General features: G+C 37.4%; 3 protein-coding genes across 7 annotated transcripts; all 3 read left to right on the top strand.

The window, feature by feature from the left end:
- The first annotated feature begins 21 nt into the window (after positions 1–21).
- On the top strand, positions 22–5409 carry LOC132838926 (uncharacterized). 3 transcript variants are annotated; one of them, XM_060859591.1, is made up of 7 exons: positions 22–158; positions 287–916; positions 2385–2579; positions 2688–2909; positions 3566–3763; positions 3972–4177; positions 4319–5409. In XM_060859591.1, the coding sequence occupies exons 2-7, from the start codon at positions 907–909 to the stop codon at positions 4451–4453; spliced, it is 966 nt and encodes a 321-aa protein (XP_060715574.1). In that variant the 5' UTR covers positions 22–158; positions 287–906; the 3' UTR covers positions 4454–5409. The 3 variants fall into 3 exon arrangements, with proteins under 3 accessions (XP_060715574.1, XP_060715575.1, XP_060715576.1); XM_060859592.1 differs by having other exon boundaries at positions 2389–2579; XM_060859593.1 differs by lacking the exon at positions 287–916 and having other exon boundaries at positions 31–158.
- A 1549-nt stretch (positions 5410–6958) lies between these two features.
- LOC132838803 (uncharacterized) lies at positions 6959–13907 on the top strand. 2 transcript variants are annotated; one of them, XM_060859394.1, is made up of 4 exons: positions 6959–7091; positions 10319–10519; positions 13087–13298; positions 13436–13907. In XM_060859394.1, exons 1-4 carry the CDS (start codon positions 7082–7084, stop codon positions 13625–13627), a joined length of 615 nt encoding a protein of 204 aa, XP_060715377.1. In that variant the 5' UTR covers positions 6959–7081; the 3' UTR covers positions 13628–13907. The 2 variants fall into 2 exon arrangements, with proteins under 2 accessions (XP_060715377.1, XP_060715375.1); XM_060859392.1 differs by having other exon boundaries at positions 6994–7091; positions 10307–10519.
- Positions 13908–14376: 469 nt separating this feature from the next.
- Positions 14377–21340, top strand: LOC132838913 (uncharacterized). Of its 2 annotated transcripts, none has more exons than XM_060859574.1 (4): positions 14377–14469; positions 17306–17503; positions 19820–20034; positions 20182–21340. In XM_060859574.1, exons 1-4 carry the CDS (start codon positions 14460–14462, stop codon positions 20386–20388), a joined length of 630 nt encoding a protein of 209 aa, XP_060715557.1. In that variant the 5' UTR covers positions 14377–14459; the 3' UTR covers positions 20389–21340. The 2 variants fall into 2 exon arrangements, with proteins under 2 accessions (XP_060715557.1, XP_060715558.1); XM_060859575.1 differs by having other exon boundaries at positions 20185–21340.
- The last annotated feature ends 1813 nt before the right edge of the window (positions 21341–23153 follow it).

The raw sequence follows: 23153 nt of genomic DNA on the forward strand, positions 1-23153 counted from the left end.
GCAGGAAGAGCTCATAAACCACTGAGATAGAGGGAGATGTTACAGAAACCAGCAGGTTTACTGTGCGTAATACTTAATTTAACTTAATTTTAACCATTGGGATAAAAACAGAGAACTTATAGCACTGATGATTCTTTTTATTTGGGCAGAATAAAAAGGTAATAACACATATAAACAGTGTAAAGTAAATACAAATAAATATGTTCATTTAAATCTAATGAAATTTAAACTGTAAAGGTTTTATGTATTGCAACAAGTTTTGATTAATGATTTATGATTCTTTCAGGAGAACGTAGACTGTTTTATTTGCATAGTTGAATCATAGATAAAAAGGAGCTTTACAGAGCTCTACTGTAACGAGGAGTCGTAAGACGGATGATCCATTTGCAGCTTTTTTTAATAAAGACAAACTCGTAGTCGTACAGGCAAGGTCAGGGCAAATAAACACAATCTCAGAGAGCAGGCAGAAATCGGAATCGGTAAGACAGGCAGAGGGTCAGGGGCAGGCAGCAAACAATCAGAAACGAAAACACAGAAGCAGAAACCGAAACCAGAAAATCGCTCAGAATGATTGTCGAAACAGATCAAGACTTCGCACTGGTGTCAAGTTCAAGTTCAGTCTTTATAGGAAGCGGTTGATGAGGAACAGGTGGTGGAGTAATCAGAGTCAGTGGTGGATTCTGGGAGGTGTAGTCTGTGAGAGCTAGTATTCTGGAGACGCTTCTCGGTGTTGGTGTTCGGTGGGCGTGGGAGGTGCGCTGACCGCGACATCTACAGAGGCTTTATACAGATCTGAAAGCGAAACTATCGAACGCAGTAGAACGCAGTCACAACAAGGAAGAAGTATAAAGAAGTGTCAAGAACTTGTAAGAAATTTGAACTCTTCAGACTCGACATTCCTTAAAGATGTTTCCAGGTTTGTGGATCTGTTCGTTTGTTCCTTGTTTTGTTCCTTTTTTAATTAATGGCTGTTTTAACAGTTGTGGAGCAGAAGATTATTATTTTTACTACACCTGTTGTTGGGCATGTAGCATTTTCAGGATGTGTTTCTAACACTCTGTGTCTGCCATCTAACTGTTTATATCATTTTAATGAACTGTTACATATCAGACACTGCATATTAAAAATGCATTAATAATAATTTCCAAACACGAGTTTGGATATTACTATAGTTAAGAGCCTGCGGAAAGAAAAAACACTTCCTTAAGTTTCTCGATGTGAGAGAAGCTCTTCATGAAGCCTATATAGATGCTGAATAAAATAATTCATGAGTTAAAGTATTTAAATGAAAGGAAGAATTTCTACTTAAGTAAGTGCAACAAGTAAAAATCAAGGAAATAAGTAAACAATGGCAGTTTTTTATTGATAACAGGTTGAGTTTATTGAATAGAAATACATCCATTTAAAGCCTAATCCATTTGTTGTAGCAGTAACACAGATATTGTGGAAAAGCTACGTAAGCTCATAATCTCTTTTTGTTAAATGTTGACATAGAACATCAAAATGACTTTAGGTGTGTGCTGTTTGTTAGATTGAGTATTTTAGAAACTGTAGGATATTTACACACAACAATCTGTACACGGAATGACATGAAAAACAATAAAAAACAAAAGAGAAGCTCGGAGGAGAAAGTTACGGTAACTCAGATAAACACTTTTACAGCTGTGATGATATACACGTGAAACCGGTTAGATCCAAATGCTGGTTTATTAGCAACATCCAAAAACAGGCAAGGGTTAAAACACCAGGCAAACAGCAACAACTAAGGAAATCCAAAAGCAGTAGTCAATTGTTAGGACTCAGCCCGGACTTTGGCCACGTGCATCTGTTTTACGTTCCTCGTCACGTGTCTGCCCTGCCTTCGTCTGCTCCTCCCTGTCTACACACCTGTTCCCTATTGCGATTACCCTGTGTATTTAACTGTGCCGCGTTGCCTCGTGCAGCGTGGAATCTACTGTTGTCTTGTCCTGTCTTTAGTCCGTGTGTTGTTTAGTGTTCCCTTTGTTATTAAACCCCGTTTGTTTTGCTATCCCGCGTTTGGGTCCGTTTCTGTCCTGCGTCATGACAGATGAGCAGCTGCTCACATGCTATGAATTCAAAGCAATTCATTTTTATAGCACTTTTAACAATAGACAAAGCAGCTTTACAGAAGTATAGAAACAAAATAAAAACGGTAAAGTTTAAAATTAAACTTTCTCCAAGTGGTTCTGTCCACACAGAATGTCCTTGTGAATACTGTCTATACAAATATCTTTTCATTTATTTATTTATTTATTTTACTTATTGATGATTATACTGTATATACTCTATTATATACCTTAAAACTTTTTAATTGAAACATATATCATTCTCGGTCCTTCTTTACTTTGTCAATTCTGTTTCAGTCAGAGGGCCAAAAGAGCACAGGTTCCACATCTTGGTCACTGGGAATGACTTGAATTGCCACAAGGACATTTTGAAAAGTCTTGGTATCAAAGACGAAGGGATCTCCATGGATCAGTGTGACGTCATCATCGCTTTCGTTCCAAATGTGTCTCGAGCCGGAACGGACATTCAAGCAGCTCTTCAGATGATACCAGGTAACTGTTCCAAGGAAAAACTGATTCATGTTTTCATTACACAAGCTTTAAATCTGATCAGTCATCTCTACTGAAAATTTACTGTAGTTGTTATATTTTCCATCCTAGAATCCCGGCCTGCCGTACTCGTGGTGCTCCATCACACCTTTGATTCGGATTACATTGCTCCAGACAGCAGGCGCAATATTGACAGGAGCAATATATTCTCTGTGGACATGCTCTTCTATGAAAACGTGGGACTGCTGAACAGTTTCAAGAACACAAAAGCACTGGAAGAAACAACAAAGCATTTACAAAACATCAAGGCGAATCGCAATCAGATCATTAATGGTACAGACCGTTGTATATAATTTAACTTTTTCAGGTTAAGATATATTCAGGTTGAACTATATATCACTGTCTTTATTCCAGTACTTACAGATAATAAATATCTCTTTACAGAAAACATCAGTAAAACAACTGTGCTAGAAAATTAATCAACACTGATCAGGTTCAAGCAGTGAACCTCAGTGTGGTACAATTGAATAAAATGAAAACTAAAAGACTTTCAAATCACATGAGTCACTGTTTTATTCACAATAGAAGATAGATAACATAACAAGTGTTTAAACGGAGAGATTTTACACTTTTATTCACTTAATCAGATCCGTCTCAAGATTCAACATTCTGTGCATTTTGAGATACTTTTCTGCTCACTATGGTTGTAAAGGCAGCCTTTAACAAACAAATAAATACCTCATCTCATTGTTTAAACAAATGTAAACACTATATCCGGTGTAACGATGTATAACGTGGTTATAATATGTAGTGTGGGCAACACTTAGGCGTGTGCCGTAGAGCAGAATAAATCATGTTCAGGATTCATACTTATCCTGTTGGTCCAGAGGTTTTCTGATTTTATTGTCTGGAAAGTTCAAGTTATTGCAGGATGTAACACTGATGTTAAACACTGATCTTAAACAATCACTATCTCTTTTTGTCTCCAGAATCACACGCTCTGGCGATCTACATTATGAAACTCGGGAACACTTTGGGTGCTCAAATCGGCTTCCTCGATCGGCTGGAAAAACGCCTTAAACTCCGTCAAGTGAATTCGAAGGAGGAGTGTGCAGTTATCATTGCTTTTACCTGTATTGTATCTCAGGCTGGGACGGACGTCGAAGCTGCTCTTGAAAACATTCCAAGTACAGAGTGAAATCCAACCTTACTTTATTATTATGCTAGTGATTAGATTAAAAACAGAACACCACTATAGGCTACACACTACATCACAGTGATGTGGTGTTTGGGATACAGCATCAATCAGACAAATTCTTTTGCTGTGAGACATCATGGCAATATATCCTGTTTTAGTAATGAACTTTAACACACAATGTTCTCTCTTTCCTCTAGCTGATAAACCTGTTCTCCTCGTGGTGTTCCATCACACGTTTGATGACAGTTACATAGCTCCAGATAGCAGGTGGATTGTGAAAAGGGAAGGTGTTGCAGCTGTGGACGTCCTCTTTAATGACGATGTGGGACCGCTGGGTGGCTTGGCCAATGACATGGCACTGAAATCGTCCACTGATTATCTGATCTCTCTGGGTGCTTCAGAGGTAGGTTTTGAATAGCTGTCAAAAAAAAAGTGATTTCCAACATTATCTACATAATTTACTCATCATGAAACTCAGCACACGTTACACCAAACAGTGAACAGTTTTATAGCCATGCACTAATTCTGCTTCTTTTTCCTACAGCTCGAGCCAATAAACATCTGCAGAAATTGTCACAATTGGAAAAATTTAGCCTTAGTTGTTCTTCTTATTCTTGCTGTAATAGTTTTAATAATAATCCTTGTCCATTTTAAGTTATTCAAACCTAAATCCAGATAAAATAACAAGAAATGTAATATGTTTCTTATAATCAAGGTCACATTACATTAAACCACAACAACAAAGTAAAACTCTGAGTAAAAGCTAAAGATTTTTTTGTAGCACAAATGCATAAAATCTGCTTGCACCTATTAGTTAATAACTAGCTACACTCACTAGCCGATCTATTATATCTTACATTGCACAGCATCAAATTCTTTTAGATTAAACAGCAATAAAATGAGAAAATGTGACCAGTGCATTCAGAAGGTCTAATTATAATAACTTGTATGTATTAAATAAACAATCTGAGCCAGGCTTCCAGAGCTAGTTAGGCTAGTTAGTTGGATCAGATAACAAAATATATCATAAAAAATACACATGTGGGTTTTTGTTCTCATGCTGTCTTTTATCTAGATAGATAAGGTTACCTGGTTAACTATCTAGCATTATTTAATGTAATGTAATGTAATTATTTAGTTGAATATAAATTATAGGTGAGGGTCAATCAGCCCTATAGCTCCCCCAGTGGTCAATCAGAATATTATAATTATACTGATGGCTTACTACTCTGTGGGATACCGATGACTTAATTTCTAATTTCCTCATCATTCCTTATCATGGCCTTGACTAGTGAGCTTGGGAGCTGATTGAGATGCAGCTGATGTAACCTGCAGGAAGTTGTTGATTAGTTCACAGAATTGTGAAGCAATTAGAATGTAATATCTCAACAAAGGAGAAGAAATAGAGCAGATTTTGATCTGAGCTGGAATTCCAAACTGGAAATAGACTTAAAATTACAGTCATTTTTGCTTTTACTTCATTTGATCTGCTTGTATCTGTATATATAAATATTCACAATATTTTAAAGATCTTTTCAATTATCGAAGCAACAATATACTTTTTTCATTCATATTGTAATGTTGTAATGTGATTTATGGCTGTGGAAGTAAATAAATAATTCAATTTTGTCTGCACTACTGACTGATTTTTATTAGGGATGAGCGAGTACAGCATTATCTGTACCTGTATCCGTATCTGTTAACCATATGAATTATCTGTATCCATATCCGTACTCGGAGTGAGTGGGGCCTAACCCGGAAGTAGGCGGGGCCTGTCTTGAAATGGGCGGGGCTTTAACCGGTAATAATTAATTTGTAATATTTATAACACTAGCTTACTACCTTTATGTTTTTATGAAATACAGCAAAAACGTGTCAGACACTCAGTGTCTGGTTACTGGTTAGAGACAGCTGAAGGTTTAAAAAAGAAAAAAAATCTCCGACAGGCAGAGACGCAATGCGAGTCGCATTCTACCAAGCAAGCACCACGTCTGAACGAACCCACGTTTACCAGAACTCTACTGGTTAGTAAGTACGTATTATTAACGTTACAACCCGAAGTAAAAAGCTGAAGAAACCCTAAACGTTAACGGAAAAGACCCGCGAACCCGAGTGACTGAGGGAGAGACAGAGAGCTGTTCTGTGTGTGACTGTGAGTGAGCAGAGCGAGACACAGCAACACAATACATCTGTATGTGTGTAGAGGAGGGGCGCTGTGACTAGCCTATCACTGTAGGGGAGGGGCGCTGTGACTAGCCTATCACTGTAGGGGAGGGGCGCTGTGACTAGCCTATCACAGTAGGGGAGGGGCGCTGTGACTAGCCTATCACAGAACGCTGACACAATCAGCTACCCAATGAGGATTTTCATTCAATCCGAGCACAGATGTTGACTCGTATTACTCGTATAATACTCGTACTCGGCAGAAGTGCTTTATCCGTACCGGATACTCGTTTCAGCCGAGTATCCGGCTCATCTCTAATTTTTATGTAATGAAATATGAGACTATCATGAACAGGAGTTTCATATTGGACCACAAACATTTCCATTTTATTCACAGTCATTATGAGAAAAGTTAAATTCATTAGTATTTTTGTTTCCTTAATGCCTGACAGATATAAAATACTCACTCAGTTTGTCTGACAGCTTAAAAATGACACACCTTTATGAAGATATTATTGCCAAAAAAGGATAATTAATTTATTAAGAAAAAATATTTGAGCATAAATCATGCTGTAAGTCTCAGTGTAAGATGTTTCAGCTACCATCTCATACTGGTTTTATATGGTACAAAGCTTGAACTGTGGTTCAAACAGGTTTAACATGTTTGTGTAGTGTGTGTGTGAGTGTATGCATTCCTATCTAAGGATCAAACACTAAAATAACTCAAACAAAAAATACAGTTGTGTTCGAGTTGTGTACAAATATGTTGTTTTTTGATTGAATAATCTGCAGTAGTGTAATCTGGATTAATCTGATTAAACTAGAAAAAAATGAACAGCTTTTTATTGATAATCAGAGGCATCTACATAATGTTTAACAATATTTGTTTTACAGTTATGAAATGATTACATCTCTCTTCACATCAGTTGTTATTCATTTCCTTAATACTTTTCTAGAAGTTAGATCTTCAGATAATCAGATTCAGATAATCTCCTTCAGCTGTTGCTCTGCTAGGAGTTCACAAACTTTGCCACCCCCATCGAGGTGTTTCTTGCTGATGCAGAAAAAAGTAAACTGTGTCGTGTCTCCTCCGTCTGAGAAGCTGCTGCAAGTTTCTTAGCTCGTGATCCTTCTCAACTTCAAAATGGCTCAAGGTTTGTCAATAGTTTTATATTGAGGATAATAAACTACAGCTTGGTCATAGACTCTGTTGTTTTTAGGTTGTGTTCTTAACATGCGTCCTGTTATACGAGTTAATGGTTCAGTCGTTATAGGAGTTACATGAAAGATATTTTCTTATTGTTAGATAAGAGTGTCTTTAAGCAAAAATAGTAATTTTGGGGTGTGTTATTAGAAATGTGAACTGAAAGAAAGAACGAAAGAAAGAACGAAAGAAAGAAAGAACACTTCCTGGTTAATCTCTGTTGCAAATCAGTTTGTATCATCAATCCTAAATAAATATATGTGCAATAAAGAATATATTTGGCAATGAAATACTAAATATTTACTGTGGGATATTATCATTATTATATTATATATATATATGCATATATTATGCATTATTTTTTAGTATGTATTGAAATACATTCTCAGTGAAATATGGAGAACTGAGGTTTTTACTGGTTAAAACAATAAGGTGGCGTCCTTAGTTCTTTTCATTAACAACAATAAAAAAAGAAACAGGTTAAACATGTTTGTGTCCTTTACAGAGTGTGTGAGGTGTGTATGCATTCTTCAACACAAAGCCAGGTAGAATTACCATGAATTATACACTGTAAGTCTTAACTCAACTTAAAGAAAAGCTTTTATTTCAACTCAAAAGCAGTCAGGACAACAGATCGAATAAGTGACCACGTATCACGTAAAGGAGCTTTAAACCTTTTTACCAAATGTCTTTGTCATGTCTCACTCCACAGTGGTGTTAATATGAAGCTCGTATGAAAGTAGACACTCAGGAATCTGTACTGTTTCATCATCATTTCTGTATTCATAGAAAAGTTTACACAAACTTTTGTATGTTCAGAATAAATGTTGATATCAAACCCATTTCTGAGATGTTTGTTGTTCTAAAAAGCAGCTCAGATTTATCTTCAACACTAAGATTCAGTATAAGGGAAAAACTCACGTCTAAAACTGAAACACAACAGAGTCCTGACTCAGTTTAGATCAGATTCACTTATTGCTAATTGAAAACATCCCACAAGTGTGTTTCTATTCCACCAGCAGACTGGAACACCAGTGTACTGGAAAACCGATCAAATCAAATCAAATCAAATCAAAACAAAACAAAACAAAACAAAACAAAACAAAACAAAACAAAACAAAACAAAACAAAACAAAACAAAACAAAACAAAACAAAACAAAACAAAACAAAACAAAACAAAACAAAACAAAACAAAAAATTTCTTAAAGAATTTTCACAGTGTTATGTGTGTCTTTCTCTCCAATTGTGTTGTTGTGTCCTTATAATGCTGTTGGAATGTTGCTTATTATAATAACTCTGTCACAAATGGTTTTACAAAACAAATGTTCACACACAGCTGAGGAATGTGTTAGTCTTCTGGGTGTGTGTTTCTCCACAAGCTTTCTCCTCTCAACATATTCTCTGGAGCACCACACCCTTGATGTTCTGGTCAAAATGTATTCTGAATACATGTATTAACAGTATTTTGTACCGTATTATACTACATAATAAACCACTGAAGCAGAAACTAGTGTAAGCACAGAGTAAAGTGAGAGGTGAGGGATAAAAGCTTTAGTCTGTTCAATGGGATTTAAACTCACAACTTTCAAATCAATAGGCCAAAGATTTAAGTACTAAGTGACACAGCTGGAATTTACTTTATACTTTACTATATATATAATGATTTATCTAAAAATCCAGGACAATTTTCTAAAAATATTTACTATAATGTTAACTTGCGGAACTAAATTAAAAGTAATACAAGCAGTAACTAAACAAAATACAAGCATGATATCTATCTGGTGTTCATATATAATATTAACTGGCATTAATAAGATTTATTTCATGAGTAAAAATAATTCTTACCAGCAGCCAAAATGGATTCTCTGCAGTGCTGGAAGTGTTAAATAACCAGAATAAATAGTGGAGATTAAATAACCAGAATAAATACACCTTATTACTAAGAGCTACTGATAGCAGAAAGTGGGTTATTATCTGAGAAAAAAAAGGTTTGTAAAGTGAATAATGGAACAGGGGGCAGAACTGGACACTAACACACTGAGTGGATAGATTGTGGAAAGTGATAAGAGAGGATAGAAAAAGAAATCCACAATCCTTTTCTGTAAGAGTAAATAAGTCAAGGATTTCACATTATGGAGTTTCTAGACTGAAGTGTTCAGAAGGTTCTCCAAAAATGATGGAGCTGGAACACCTACTTAGTTTATTGATTAATTTTCTGTGGCCATGAAAAATAACAGATACAGTAAAAGATCCCAAACCCTGCTGAACCCTGAAAATGGTACTCTGTAATTATTGTTAACTCATAAGACTGAAACCCTCATAACCGTAGATCTGTTCATTACCCAATTAAAATCCTTTCAAGCTCTTCATTGTGTAGTTCTATAATATGGATTGTTTTCACATGGTCACTGGAAAAGATGAGACTTAATGAGTCTTCCAATCAGCCCACAATTTATATGCAAAGATGTAAAGCAATGCTAAGATGATGCTAAAACATTAAAATAACACAATGGCTAGGTTAGAGCCCTGATTTGAAACCAAAATTTTTAAAATCTTTATTAAGTTATTGCTAAGAAACCTACTAAAGTTACTGAACTGTGGAAGATAAATGGAGGAAGATGAGTGGAACAAGATCACCCCAGAGCACTTTGAGGGAAACTAGTGACATCCTGCAGCAGATGACAAAGTCATTCAAAGCATTTGGCATACATTTTGTTTAACTAAACAACTGATGGTTAAGGCATTGGCAGCATGGTGGACTGGGGGTTTGAACTCACAACCTTCCAATCTGTAGCCCAACAGCTCAGCCACTGATGTATCAGGTCATCCTCTAGCACATACAAGCTCATACACCATTTAAATTCTGTATTCTTCAGCAGGATCTGAACTCAGATTGCTGGAGTCTGAGTCCATTGTGCTAACCATTACATAATGAAACCTCCACTTCTGCACTTCCTACTCATTATGAAAGCTGTAGCCCTCAAACATATTAGATGTAATCTTTTTTCCTGCTACAATAGCTACTGTTCTCTAATGTGGATCACTGTGTTTTTCACAACTTAAAGATTCTTTTTGAGGTGCATTTAATCTTTACATTTATATACATTAAAACTTTACATTCAGCTAACCTTCAGTTCACCATTGTATTGAAACTAATTCTGCAGCTGTGTCTCCAGAGCCAAGAACACTGAAGTTCAACTCGAAAGTGCTCGGGAACACCATGAACATCCATCAAGAGTTTCTAAGGCGGCTGAAGCAACGTCTTTCGCTCACTGAAGTGGAGACAGAAGGCGACAGTGATTTCATTGTCGCCTTTGTCCCAATTGTGTCTCGGGCAGGAACGGACATTGAAGCTGCTCTTCAGAAGATTCCAAGAAGTAAGGAATAAGCTTTTAATTAAATATGTTTTCTCTTATTACTTATTATTACATTACATTTTAAACCCTGAGAAGCCTGGGAAACTCTCCACGAGGTGAAATATTTTTTTCTCTCTATAAGATATAGTTTTGAAGGCTACAGACTGAACTGAACTCAATCGTTTTCCTTTTGTATGTATCTTCTATTTTTTTCCACATTGTAGACATTTCGACATCACCGAGCTATTCAACGATATTAGCTATACAACAATATCATATTAATGTGATCCATTTTCATGTCTTTGGTAAAATATATGCATGATGTCTTACAACTGCACTGTTAAGTATTTTATAGGCAGAAAATCCCAATGTATAGCCACAGCGACAACTCAAATTGGAAATGGAATATACCAGTATAACTAGCATAGCAATGGTTATGATAATTATGACCTACAACAGAGGTATTCAACTAAAATTGAAAGAGGTCCAGTAAGAGTAAAATTTCTTGAAGCGAAGGTAAACTTTTTGACAATATTTATTGTCACGTAACATAGAACTGAACATATGTATGATTGTAGATATGTATAACGTTCTCTCATTAAATAAAGTAGGGCTACATTTCAAAATAAGAGAAAATAAATAAAATGTGAAAATTGTGTATGTTTAAATAAAGTGCTTAACTTTCCCTTTTATATCTCAGTGAGAGAACTGAGCTCTAGTTTGGCTTGGCAGAATGTTAAACCTGGGCTTGAATGGACTCAGGGCCGCTCTCATACACATGTGGAGGTGCTCATTAGTGACCCTGTAACCATATTTAGTTTGGATTATATTCATTGTAGAGAAAGCTGCCTCGCAGTTGTACGTAGAGCCAAACATGGTCAGGATGTATAGGGCGACTTCCCTCAGACCTGGGAAAGCTGTCTCAGGGACGCTGTCTTCAGATTAGAGTGGATGTGTTTGGTCTCATAATGGCGTTTCACAGTGCCACTTTTAATAAGTGCCATCATTTCTGAACATATAAGACACACTGGTTTAGTGTGAAGTGGGAACATAAATGAGTCTGTATATTCTGGATTAAATGCTCTATTTTCGCTGTCCACTTTTCTTTTTTTGGAGAGCGCCATTTGTTCTTTATTCTCCCTTTCTCTGTTTCACTCGTCTGTTTCTCTCCCTTTCTCCGTCTCACTCGTCTGTTTCTCTCCCTTTCTCCATCTCACTCGTCTGTTTCTCTCCCTTTCTCCGTCTCACTCGTCTGTTTCTCTCCCTTTCTCCATCTCACTCGTCTGTTTCTCTCCCTTTCTCCGTCTCACTCGTCTGTTTCTCTCCCTTTCTCCGTCTCACTCGTCTGTTTCTCTCCCTTTCTCCGTCTCACTCGTCTGTTTCTCTCCCTTTCTCCATCTCACTCGTCTGTTTCTCTCCCTTTCTCCGTCTCACTAGTCTGTTTCTCTCCCTTTCTCCGTCTCACTCGTCTGTTTCTCTCCCTTTCTCCGTCTCACTCGTCTGTTTCTCTCCCTTTCTCTGTCTCACTCGTCTGTTTCTCTCCCTTTCTCCATATCACTCGTCTGTTTCTCTCCCTTTCTCCGTCTCACTCGTCTGTTTCTCTCCCTTTCTCCGTATCACTCGTCTGTTTCTCTCCCTTTCTCTGTCTCACTCGTCTGTTTCTCTCCCTTTCTCCGTCTCACTCGTCTGTTTCTCTCCCTTTCTCCGTCTCACTCGTCTGTTTCTCTCCCTTTCTCCGTCTCACTCGTCTGTTTCTCTCCCTTTCTCCGTCTCACTCGTCTGTTTCTCTCCCTTTCTCCGTCTCACTCGTCTGTTTCTCTCCCTTTCTCCGTCTCACCCGTCTGTTTCTCTCCCTTTCTCCGTCTCACTCGTCTGTTTCTCTCCCTTTCTCTGTATCACTCGTCTGTTTCTCTCCCTTTGTTTTCTACATGTATCGCTATCTTTCTTTCACGTGTAACTTTACTCTAATTCTCTCTCATCTGTCTTGCACTGTTGAGTCGCAGTGTTTACTTCAGGAACGCACAGACTTGATTGGCTGAGTGGTATCACGTGGGATGGCTTAACTCGCATGCAATTGGTCTGTGCGTTTCCACTACCTTTACCGTAAAGATTGCAAAAGCTGCGCCCAAAAAAATAGAAGCGCCCCGTCAAGTTTTAAAGCATAACCTTTTGTTTTGGCCGTAGGTCCGGGTCCGGATTGGACAGCTTCTGGGTCCGGACACGGACCGCGGTCTGCCTGTTAGTGACCTCTGACCTACAATGTTAATCTGTTTGAGTTTTTAATTTTCTCTATCACCCAAACCCAAAGGGAGATAAAGTCTTATCTAGTCTTAGTCTTATAGTCTTATCTTATAAGTGCTAGTAGAGAAAATTGATAAGTCAGAGTGGGGTACGTTTGCCTCATCCTGGGTTGGGGGTTTGATTCGTACTTCCTCCACTTTGTGTGTGCAGATTTGCATGTTCTCCTCATGCTTCAGGCTTTCCTTTGGGTTCTCCAGTTTCCTCCCCCAGCCTACTCCCACAGCTACATGCATTTTAGCCTTAAGAAGCTCTACAGTTGCTTTATTTACCTCTCATTCTTTCAACAGATAAGACTGTTGTTCTCGCGGTGCTTCACTTCACATTTGATGAGAATTACATCGCTCCAGATAGCAAATGGAACATAAACAGGAGCAATGTGTTTGCTGTGGACTTGCTCTGTTCTGAAGACCTGGGACTACTCCGATCGCTTCGCAATGACAAGGCGATGAAAGCCGTCACTGATCATCTGATCACTATCGGCGCTTCGTTCAGTACTCAGGTACACAAGAGACAACACCATGTTATACAAATGATCAACCATCAATATTTACATTTGAACTTTTTCAACCAAAGTTTTTAACAGAAACCAGTACTCATGTATAACTCGTCTCTTTCTTTTTCTTTTTATCCCAACAGCTTGAAACATCCAGATCTCAAAGTCCATGCAGTAGATACATATTTGTTTGCATCTGTATAGTTTTTACTATTGCAGTAGTGATAGCCATTTGCTTTAGCATTTACATGAAGAAATGGCAAAATCACATTACACCTACACTACAACCTAACACTACCATAAACAGTGCTCCTGGAAACAAAACATATATTTGATTTCTGTACATTAGCTACAGTTCAATTCCTGTTACGGTCAAAATGCTGTTGGAATAAATATGGAACTAATTTGTACACACCATCCATCGGTGTGTACCTTTATATTTAATGTAAATGAAAAATTTTAAGTTAAAGCAAAGACATGACAATGTTGAAAGTGTGACATATAGTGTCAGTTATGGTTGTAGCTGTATATAATCTTTATGAGCCTAAAATGAAGTGAGCAGTTTGTATATGCATGTAAGGTCAACTGTAAATGTTCAATAAAATATACAGTATATATTATTGTGTGCATTTATAGATGAAACACCATTCACAAAATATGCCTGAGAAACCATTGCAGTTCGCAGTAACCAATGTAGTTGTGATCCTGAAAAGAGTCGATTCCCTAGGAGACTTTGGGAATCGAATTATTACTGAGTTGTTTACTGTTATATAACTGACGAGTAAAGAGTTGATGTGTCGTTTACAGATACTTCGGCTCCTTGACTCAGCTTTTTAAGTGAACGCTGGGAGCCGATTCGTTGAGCTGAAGCGCCGTTTAGATGATCCAGTAGTTCAGAAAAAACGATCAAAAGCATTTAGGAATTTTCAATAATGGGTATAAAGGATTGAAATGCTAACTATAATATTTCAGTAAGAAAGATATAATAAGACATTTAGCCGAGTAAGTGTAAAGGATTAAAATTGTGGGTTACAGGGAGGGAGAGTCGAGTGAATCGAGTGAACCGAGTGAATTGAGTGAGTCAAGCAACGTGTAAAATCGAAACTGAAATCGCTTCTCGAAAACAAACGCTTTAAAAAGCTGCACAGCAATCGGTCTGTCTTCAAGATGGTGTTTGGTTTGTATTCCTTACATTTTACTATCTATCTTTACCATTTTCTTATCAGTTATGATAGACTTATGCTAAATATAGTAGAGTTATAAATGCGACCTACAGTACAGTATAAATATAAGGATTTGTCAGTTAATATATATCAAATTACATACGCTTTTGTTTTGCTCAATTATATACATTATATTTCTCTTATGTAATATTTTTGCAGAAAATTTGTTACAGAATTCAGTCTCATATACTTCCCTATATTTAGATAAAATATATATTCTTGTTCAACGGCGTCGATTTGGGTAGGAACGGTAGGGACATGTCCCTACCAATATCCAGGGAACACTCAATTGTCCCTAGCAATAATTCGACCAAGCCTCTATATATATATATATATATATACACACACACACACACACACGTATATATATATACGTATATACACATATATATATATATATATATATATATATATATATATATATATATATATATATATATATATATATAAACCACTTATGTCCGTCTGTGTCTTGTGCTTTTTTACTTATTTCATTTAACATTTATCCAGGAATCATTAAATAAGATGAAAAATATTTTACAACAGCGTTCTGTAAAAAATAGCGCAACTTGAGGAACACAAACAGTTAACAGATTTACCCCCTGCAATGAATCCCGCCTCTGTAACTCACCTCTCTAAAAGGATTGGCCTTTGCCTTTTTTGAGTCCCGCCTCTCTAACCCACGTCGCTGTTTGATTGGCTTTGTCTTTCTGGCTAATGTGTTGAGGTCTGCTGCAGCTATATTCCGTTGTATGAAGCATGATTGTATGATTATTCAGGCTACCGGTATGTGAGTAAGAAAGTATTCTTGTAACAAAAGTTTTATGCACAAAATACAGGGAATGTTGTCCCCACCAATGTCAAATAAATTATGTCCCCACCAATGTCAAAATCAAACTTACGCCATTGTTCTTGTTTAATGTTGTTGAGAAGTGTTTACTGTGTGTGATGTTGGTCTTCTGTTTACATTTAAAGACAGCAAGGGTGTCAATTTATTTAGTCAACCAAGGGAAGGTTTTTTCTATCATCTGTGACTCGGCACAGAAAATAATCTTGATGCCTGTGGTTCTGGAGTCTTAAAGGATTTTGGCTCGAGCTGAGGAATAGTTGTGAATCGATCTGCCTTGGTGTATTATTTCAAATCAAATAAAATTTTATTTGTCACATACACATACATACAGGGTACGACATGCAGTGAAATACTTTTTGCATCTGTTCGGTATTTAAGCATAAAAGGAATGCAATTAGGGGTAAAAAAATATAAAACCTAAACCAAAAGGAGAAAGATAAATAAAAAGTATAAACTATATAAAATCTATATAAAATATGAAAATATGAAATATGTGAAAAAAATAATATACATAAATATACATATACATAAATGCATATGGTTTTTAATGATTGTCCTTAAAGTGTCCATGTGCAGTATGGTGTGTATAAAGTGTATAAAGGTGCAGTGTGCTGTGCAAGTCCAGAGTTAAAGTGACAGTCTAGAGTTAAAGTTTCAGTGCAAAAAAGGTGTGCAGAAAAAGATGGAGGGAGAGGTCCAGTACTAGATCCTGGGTGTTTCCTGGAGTAAACTCCGAGTTTGTTGCTATAAAGAATTTATTTGTGCTTTTTGCTTTATCGAGGCAGACCAGTGGAGGGCTGTAAAACACAAAAAAATGTTACACAGTCCATTTTTCATATGAATAAATAAAAGGGTGTATATTGTGTTTGTGTGTGTGTGTGTGTGTGTGTGTGTGTAGTTGTGTGGTTGTGTCTCCTGCTAAATGTTAATTGTGTGTTGTTCATAATTAAAACTGAAACTGCAGTGACTGAGTGTGTTAGCCGTCTCTAGAGAAAGTCTCATAGAAAAGAAAAGCAGAAACAAGCTCATAACCAGTTCAGAGGAAAAATGCTTCAAGGTTTGTTTGTGTTTTGTTTTTATTAAGATAATCAGATATTGTTAATTCATCCATTTTTATGTAGATTAGATCCAGGATGTCTTTTTTATATGTGAAGTTCTGTATAATTTCTGCTTTATAAAAAATGTCTTTGCTGGATGTGGTTTTTGGGCCATAATTATTCAGACCCTTTACATTTAACAACAAAAAGGAAATACAGAGTCATTTTTCTAGTTTATGATCTGTTTATGAAGCAGCATAAACCACAGGAACAGGTGGGGAGCAAAGTCCACAGGAAAAAAGCAAACAAACAAACAAACAAACAAAAAAAAAAACGTGCAGAAAAAAATAAATCCTAAAAGGCAAAAAAAATAAAAAATAAAAAATCATCCAGGGTAGATGTTCCATGATTCATAAAATGCCAGGCTTGAGGCTATCCTGCTGATGACAAAGCTGATAAAATTTCAGAACCAAATCTGGGAAAGCATAAAAGGGGGGTTATTAGGGAAAATAACAAAAGGCTGGAAACACTAGGAACACAGAAACAGAATCAAAACAAATTACAGAAAACAAAACAGACACAGAGACAAGAACTCAAAAACCAGATGAAAGACCACAGGATTAAATAGGGGAGGAAATCATAGAAACACAAGTAACAGGTGTGCAGAGGCAGGAACAAGGACATGGTGGGGCAAACACAGGTGATACACAAAACAAAAACACATGGCACAAGACACAAAAACTTCCTGAATGTCCCCTTAGTGTCTAGGTAGGGAAGGGAATAATCCCATCACTGATTCTATTATGATTTGGCTGAAACTGCTTGTAACACTGTTATTCTACTGTTATTTATAACTTTATGGAAAATGTGACAAACTACAGCTGTGTGTCATTTTGTCTACAGGAACAAAAACACGGGTGTTTTTAAGGAATCAACCTGAACAATTAATAAATGTCCAAAATGGAATAATGAACAGGCTGAAAAGACGCCTTGAGATCCAGCTGGTGAATTCAGTTGATAGCAGTGATGTCAGCATCGTTTTTGTTCCAATTGTGTCTCGGGCCGGAACAGACATTGAAGCTGCACTTCGAACTATTCCAAGTAAGAGATTTCCTTAAGTCAATTCAGGCCAAAATGACTAACCACTAAGTATAGTAGACAACAAAGACCACCAGCCCACGTTCCCATATTTAGGTGTTTTGAGATATATCTAATATTGTTGGGTTTGGGACGCAGCTTTAACCAGTACTTTCAATGAGACTTGTATTACCGTATTTTCCGCACTATAAGGCGCACCTAAGAGCCTTAAATTTTCTCAAAAATCGGCCGTGCGCCTAATAATCTGGTGCGCCTTATGTGTGCACCGAGTTCCAAAAATCTGTTAAAATGTTGTGCGACTTTGGTAAGTGCTCTGCTTGTTTGACTGTCCGACCATTTCCCGCTGACACAGGGATGTAATACATACACTACGTACACTGGCAGCGATAAACCAATCAGAGAACATTACGTACTACGTACAGTACGTACGCTTACCTCCGCCACGCCTCCGGTAGGTACAGTATACTACTGGTATGTTGCAAAACAACATTTGTTTCTTCCTAACCATTTTGCGCTCCACACTCCAGTCCAGTAGGTGGCGGTAAATGCACCTTAAGTTGGTTTGCCATCCGCCAATAAAAATCAGATGCTTACGAGGCACAATTCAAACTACAGGCTATCAGTTACACGGTTGTAAATGGGAATAGAGAAGCTGTGAAAGAATTCAACATCAATTAATCTATGGTTCGGAAGTGGAGGAAGCAAGAAAATGAACTGCGCCAAGTTAAGAAAACACAGTAGATGAGGACTTTGATGGATTTGTGGGAGAAGATTGATTAAAAAATAATGTGTGTGTATTGTTAAATAGTAGAATAAAGTTGAACTAAACTCACTGTTTTGCTTCCGTTACCTTTTTGTAGACCGTATGTTTTAGCATGCGCCTTATAATACGGTGCGCCTTATGTATGGGTTAAGTACAGAAATAGACCCCATAATTGAGACTGCGCCTCATAATCCGGTGCACTTTATAGTGCAGAAAATACGGTACTTTATTGCAATTTGTGCTTATTTAAATACTTTTTAACTTCAAAAATATGTTTATTTTGGATTACTTACACACATTATTTAAAATATACACTATATTCTAGATATACACTAAAGTCCAATATCCTGCACTATTTTTGCTCCCTATTTATATGTTAAAAAAAAGTTATGAAAGGTCTGAAATTCACGTCTAATCTATTCTACTGAAGCGTGTAATCAGACGACACTGATAAATTTGATCTAAAACGGATCATAAAGTTTTACACAAACTTGACATGTAAACATTAGTGATCCGCGGGTCGGGTTTTTTCCAACCCGCCTGCCCCGCACCACTGTATCTATTTTTACAACCCGCCCGCCCTGCACCCATGGGGCTTGCACGAATTGCACGTAACATGTTTTTTATATTTTGTTGTCAATGACCCGCCCAAACCCGCCCCGCAGTAAAGTGACAATTTCTTTATCCGCCCCAACCTGACCCGCGGGAGACGACCTGCGCATCACTAGTAAACATGTCAAAGATTCTACTTTTCACTTGAACTGTTATTAACTAACTGTCAGTAATATAATTTGTAATGCAAAGTGTTCAATTTAATAAATGAAATAAAAAAAATAAAAAATTTCATAATTTTCATTAGTGCTCTCAGATTTTGGACACCACTATATGTATTTAAATGCAATGAAGCAATGTTTATTCATTCATTCATTCATCTTCTACCGCTTATCCGAACTACCTCGGGTCACGGGGAGCCTGTGCCTATCTCAGGCGTCATCGGGCATCAAGGCAGGATACACCCTGGACGGAGTGCCAACCCATCGCAGGGCACACACACTCTCATTCACTCACGCAATCACACACTAGGGACAATTTTCCAGAGATGCCAATCAGCCTACCATGCATGTCTTTGGACCGGGGGAGGAAACCGGAGTGCCCGGAGGAAACCCCCGAGGCACGGGGAGAACATGCAAACTCCACACACACAAGGTGGAGGCGGGAATCGAACCCCGACCCTGGAGGTGTGAGGCGAACGTGCTAACCACTAAGCCACCGTGCCCCCCAGCAATGTTTATATTACATGAAATAATTTCAGAATCTTTTATTGTCAATTAATTCCAGTTAAAATAATCTAACACCATCCTCTGCCCTGCCTCACGATCTTTCTCCCTCTCTCTCTCACACTCTCTCTCTCTCGCTCTGTATCTCTGTCTCTCTCTCTCTTTCTTTCTCTTTCTCTCTCTGTATCTCTCTCTCTCTCGCTCTCTCTCTCTCTCTCTCTCTCTCTCTCTCTCTCTCTCTCTCTCTCTCTCTCTCTCTCTGTATCTCTGTCTCTCCAGCATCTCCCCAACAGTCTGTTGTCCTCATAGTTATCCACCACACCTTTGATGGAGATTACATTGCTCCAGTCAGCAAATTGTCTGTGAAAAGGGAAGGTGTGTTTGCTGTAGACTTCCTCGGTCATGAAGATTGTGGACTGCTGACATGCTTGGCCAATGATATGGCACTGAAATCCCTCACTGATTATCTGGCCCCTGAGGCACCAGATACCCTGGTAAGTATTGAACATCTAGAAAACGATAATTTCTACCTGTTCACTGTTACCAAAGGATTTTTCAAATTGTTTTCTCATAGTATTTTTTTGAACAGAAAACTGGTCTACAAAAGCTTTTGTGTTTCATTTGACTTTCCTTTTTTCCAGCAGCTTCTACCAAATAATCCACAATGTCCAAGACATTATTGGATCAAGTTTGTTGTCCTCTGTTGTCCTTTTTTTGTCGTTTGTGTCCTCTGTATTGTGCTACTTGTTTATTTTCTCGATCAGCCAAGTCAAGGAAAAAATCACACTCTACCTCTGAATATGACCAACATAACTCAACCTATAACTACACCTGCAACTACACAGTAGCCTAATGTAACTGTATCTAAATAGAAGACTGTTATTATGCATCTACTTTCTTTATTTAACCAGGTGAGTCAGTTGGGAACCAGTTCTCATTTACAATGACAACCTGACCAAGAGGCAACATGAAAACTAATACACTACACAAACAGCTATAAACAATGACATGTAAAAAACACTAAAAACATGTACAGTGATCAAGAGTTAGTGACTGAATTGAATATTTAAAGGAAGAAAGCGATATAAATTAACTAAGCTTAAGAGTCCGCTGCAGATGGGGACTGTATACTGTACAAGGGAGTTTTACCGATAAGAGTTTTATAAATGAACAAAAACCAATGAATTTGACTGCGAGAATAAAGAGAAGACCAATTCAACATCTGTAACGCCAAAGCAGCTCAATCTAACTACAGCTAGAGCAGTCTAACATAATGGTAACTAAACAGCAACAAGTGTTTAGCTATAACTACACAGCACACTAATCTAACAGTAGCTGCAAAATAAATATATATAAAAAATTTGTCTAATATCGATTCTTCTGAATCAGCTGTTACATACAGTTACATTTTTTTATTTTGACAATGAGTCGATCAAACTTGTTGCAAGTATTTTTGACATCAGTCATTATATAATTATTCTAACTAGAAGAAAAAAAATGAAACCAAACACTATAAAATGATTCTGTGCTTCATAAAGGTTTCATTTAGAACATTTTGTGATGAAACTGTTTTTTTCCGTTTCTAAGAGTTTCTTGGACAAATCTACTATAACGTGTATTTTAGGTTTAAGATTTAATCCATTTAAAATATTTAATGCTTATTAAACACATTTATAATCTTGCAATAATTCACTAATGCATGAATTCATATTCCTTATATGAGTCTGTAGGTAAACAGCTCATGTATTTTAGCTTCTAATAATGATTAAAACTCTCATATGCTGCTGCTAAAATGTAATGTGATGTTTGTGAAAATAAAAATAAAATAAAATAAAATGAAAAACCTTCACATGGTTGTGTTTGTTCATATTGTTCGGTCTGAGAATTATTGGTGATTTTTATGCCATAATACAGGAATTTTTTTTATTGTTTTTTTATTTTATATTTTTTAATTTATCATTGAAACCGGTTTAAATTAATACGCTATACTTTGTACGATTTAAGAATTGTAAAAATACTAATTCTAAAATTTCTTTCACAAGCAAATCATTCTGCTTTTATAGACAATTTACTGCCCTGTGATGTGGGGATATTAAGTTCAACAGATGTAAGAGAAGCTTCAGATGGGCTTCAGGAGGATATGAGGCCAAAACAACAAACATGAAGCTCTTTCTAACATCAGGAGAAAATAGAAACATGAACATGAAGAGAAATGGCTTCCACCTCCCTACTGCTCCCAGAAGCAACGATGACTTAAATATCTCACTAGTAGTGTCACTACATGCCTAGAGACTAAAACAAGGAGAATAAATAAGCTAACTTAATCTACTTTAGTGAAAAACAGTAAACACTTAAACATAGGGCAATATTAGAGAGAGAGAGAGAGAGAGAGAGAGAGAGAGAGAGAGAGAGAGAGAGAGAGAGAGAGAGAGAGAGAGAGAGATGCATTAATGATGCTATGTTACTTCATTCTGCTTATGTTTATTTTCTTATAACTGCAAGCACGAGTTTTATTCCCGTCATATTGAGTCATATCATTATTCTATGTCACCTTTATCTAGAGCAGAGGTCACTAACAGGCAGACCGCGGTCCGTGTCCGGACCCAGAAGCTGTCCAATCCGGACCCGGCTTTTGCAATCTTTACGGTAAAGGTAGTGGAAACGCACAGACCAATTGCATGCGAGTTAAGCCATCCCACGTGATACCACTCAGCCAATCAAGTCTGTGCGTTCCTGAAGTAAACACTGCGACTCAACAGTGCAAGACAGATGAGAGAGAATTAGAGTAAAGTTACACGTGAAAGAAATCCAGAATAGACAGACTCATTTATGTTCCCACTTCACACTAAACCATCCTTCTATCCATCCATCCATCTTCTACCGCTTATCCGGGGCCGGGTCTCGGGGGCAGCAGTCTAAGCAGGGACGCCTAGACTTCCCTCTCCCCAGACACTTCCTCCAGCTCCTCCGGGGGAATACCGAGGCGTTTCCAGGCCAGCCGAGAGACATAGTCCCTCCAGCGTGTCCTAGGTCTTCCCCGGGGCCTCCTCCCGGTTGGACATGCCCGGAACACCTCCCCCGGGAGGCGTCCAGGAGGCATCCGGAACAGATGCCCGAGCCACCTCAGCTGACTCCTCTCGATGTGAAGGAGCAGCGGCTCTTGTTTAATGTTGTTGAGAAGTGTTTACTGTGTGTGATGTTGGTCTTCTGTTTACATTTAAAGACAGCAAGGATGTCAATTTATTCAGGCAACCAAGTTAAGGTTTTTTCTATCATCTGTGACTCAACACAGAAAATAATCTTGATGCCTGTGGTTCTGGAGTCTTAAAGGATTTTGGCTCGAGCTGAGGAATAGTTGTGGATCGATCTGCTTTGGTGTATTATTTAAGTTTTATTTGTCACATACACATACATACAGGGTACGACATGCAGTGAAATGCTTTTTGCATCTGTCCGGTATTTAAGCATAAAAGGAATGCAATTAGGGGTAAAAATAAAATAAAACCAAAACCAAAATATAAAAAGTATAAACTATATAAAATCTATATAAAATATGAAAATATATGTGAAAAAATAATGTATATACATATACATAAATATACATATACATAAA

This window comes from Tachysurus vachellii, chromosome 23, assembly GCF_030014155.1.
Source record: "Tachysurus vachellii isolate PV-2020 chromosome 23, HZAU_Pvac_v1, whole genome shotgun sequence".
Taxonomy (NCBI): domain Eukaryota; kingdom Metazoa; phylum Chordata; class Actinopteri; order Siluriformes; family Bagridae; genus Tachysurus; species Tachysurus vachellii.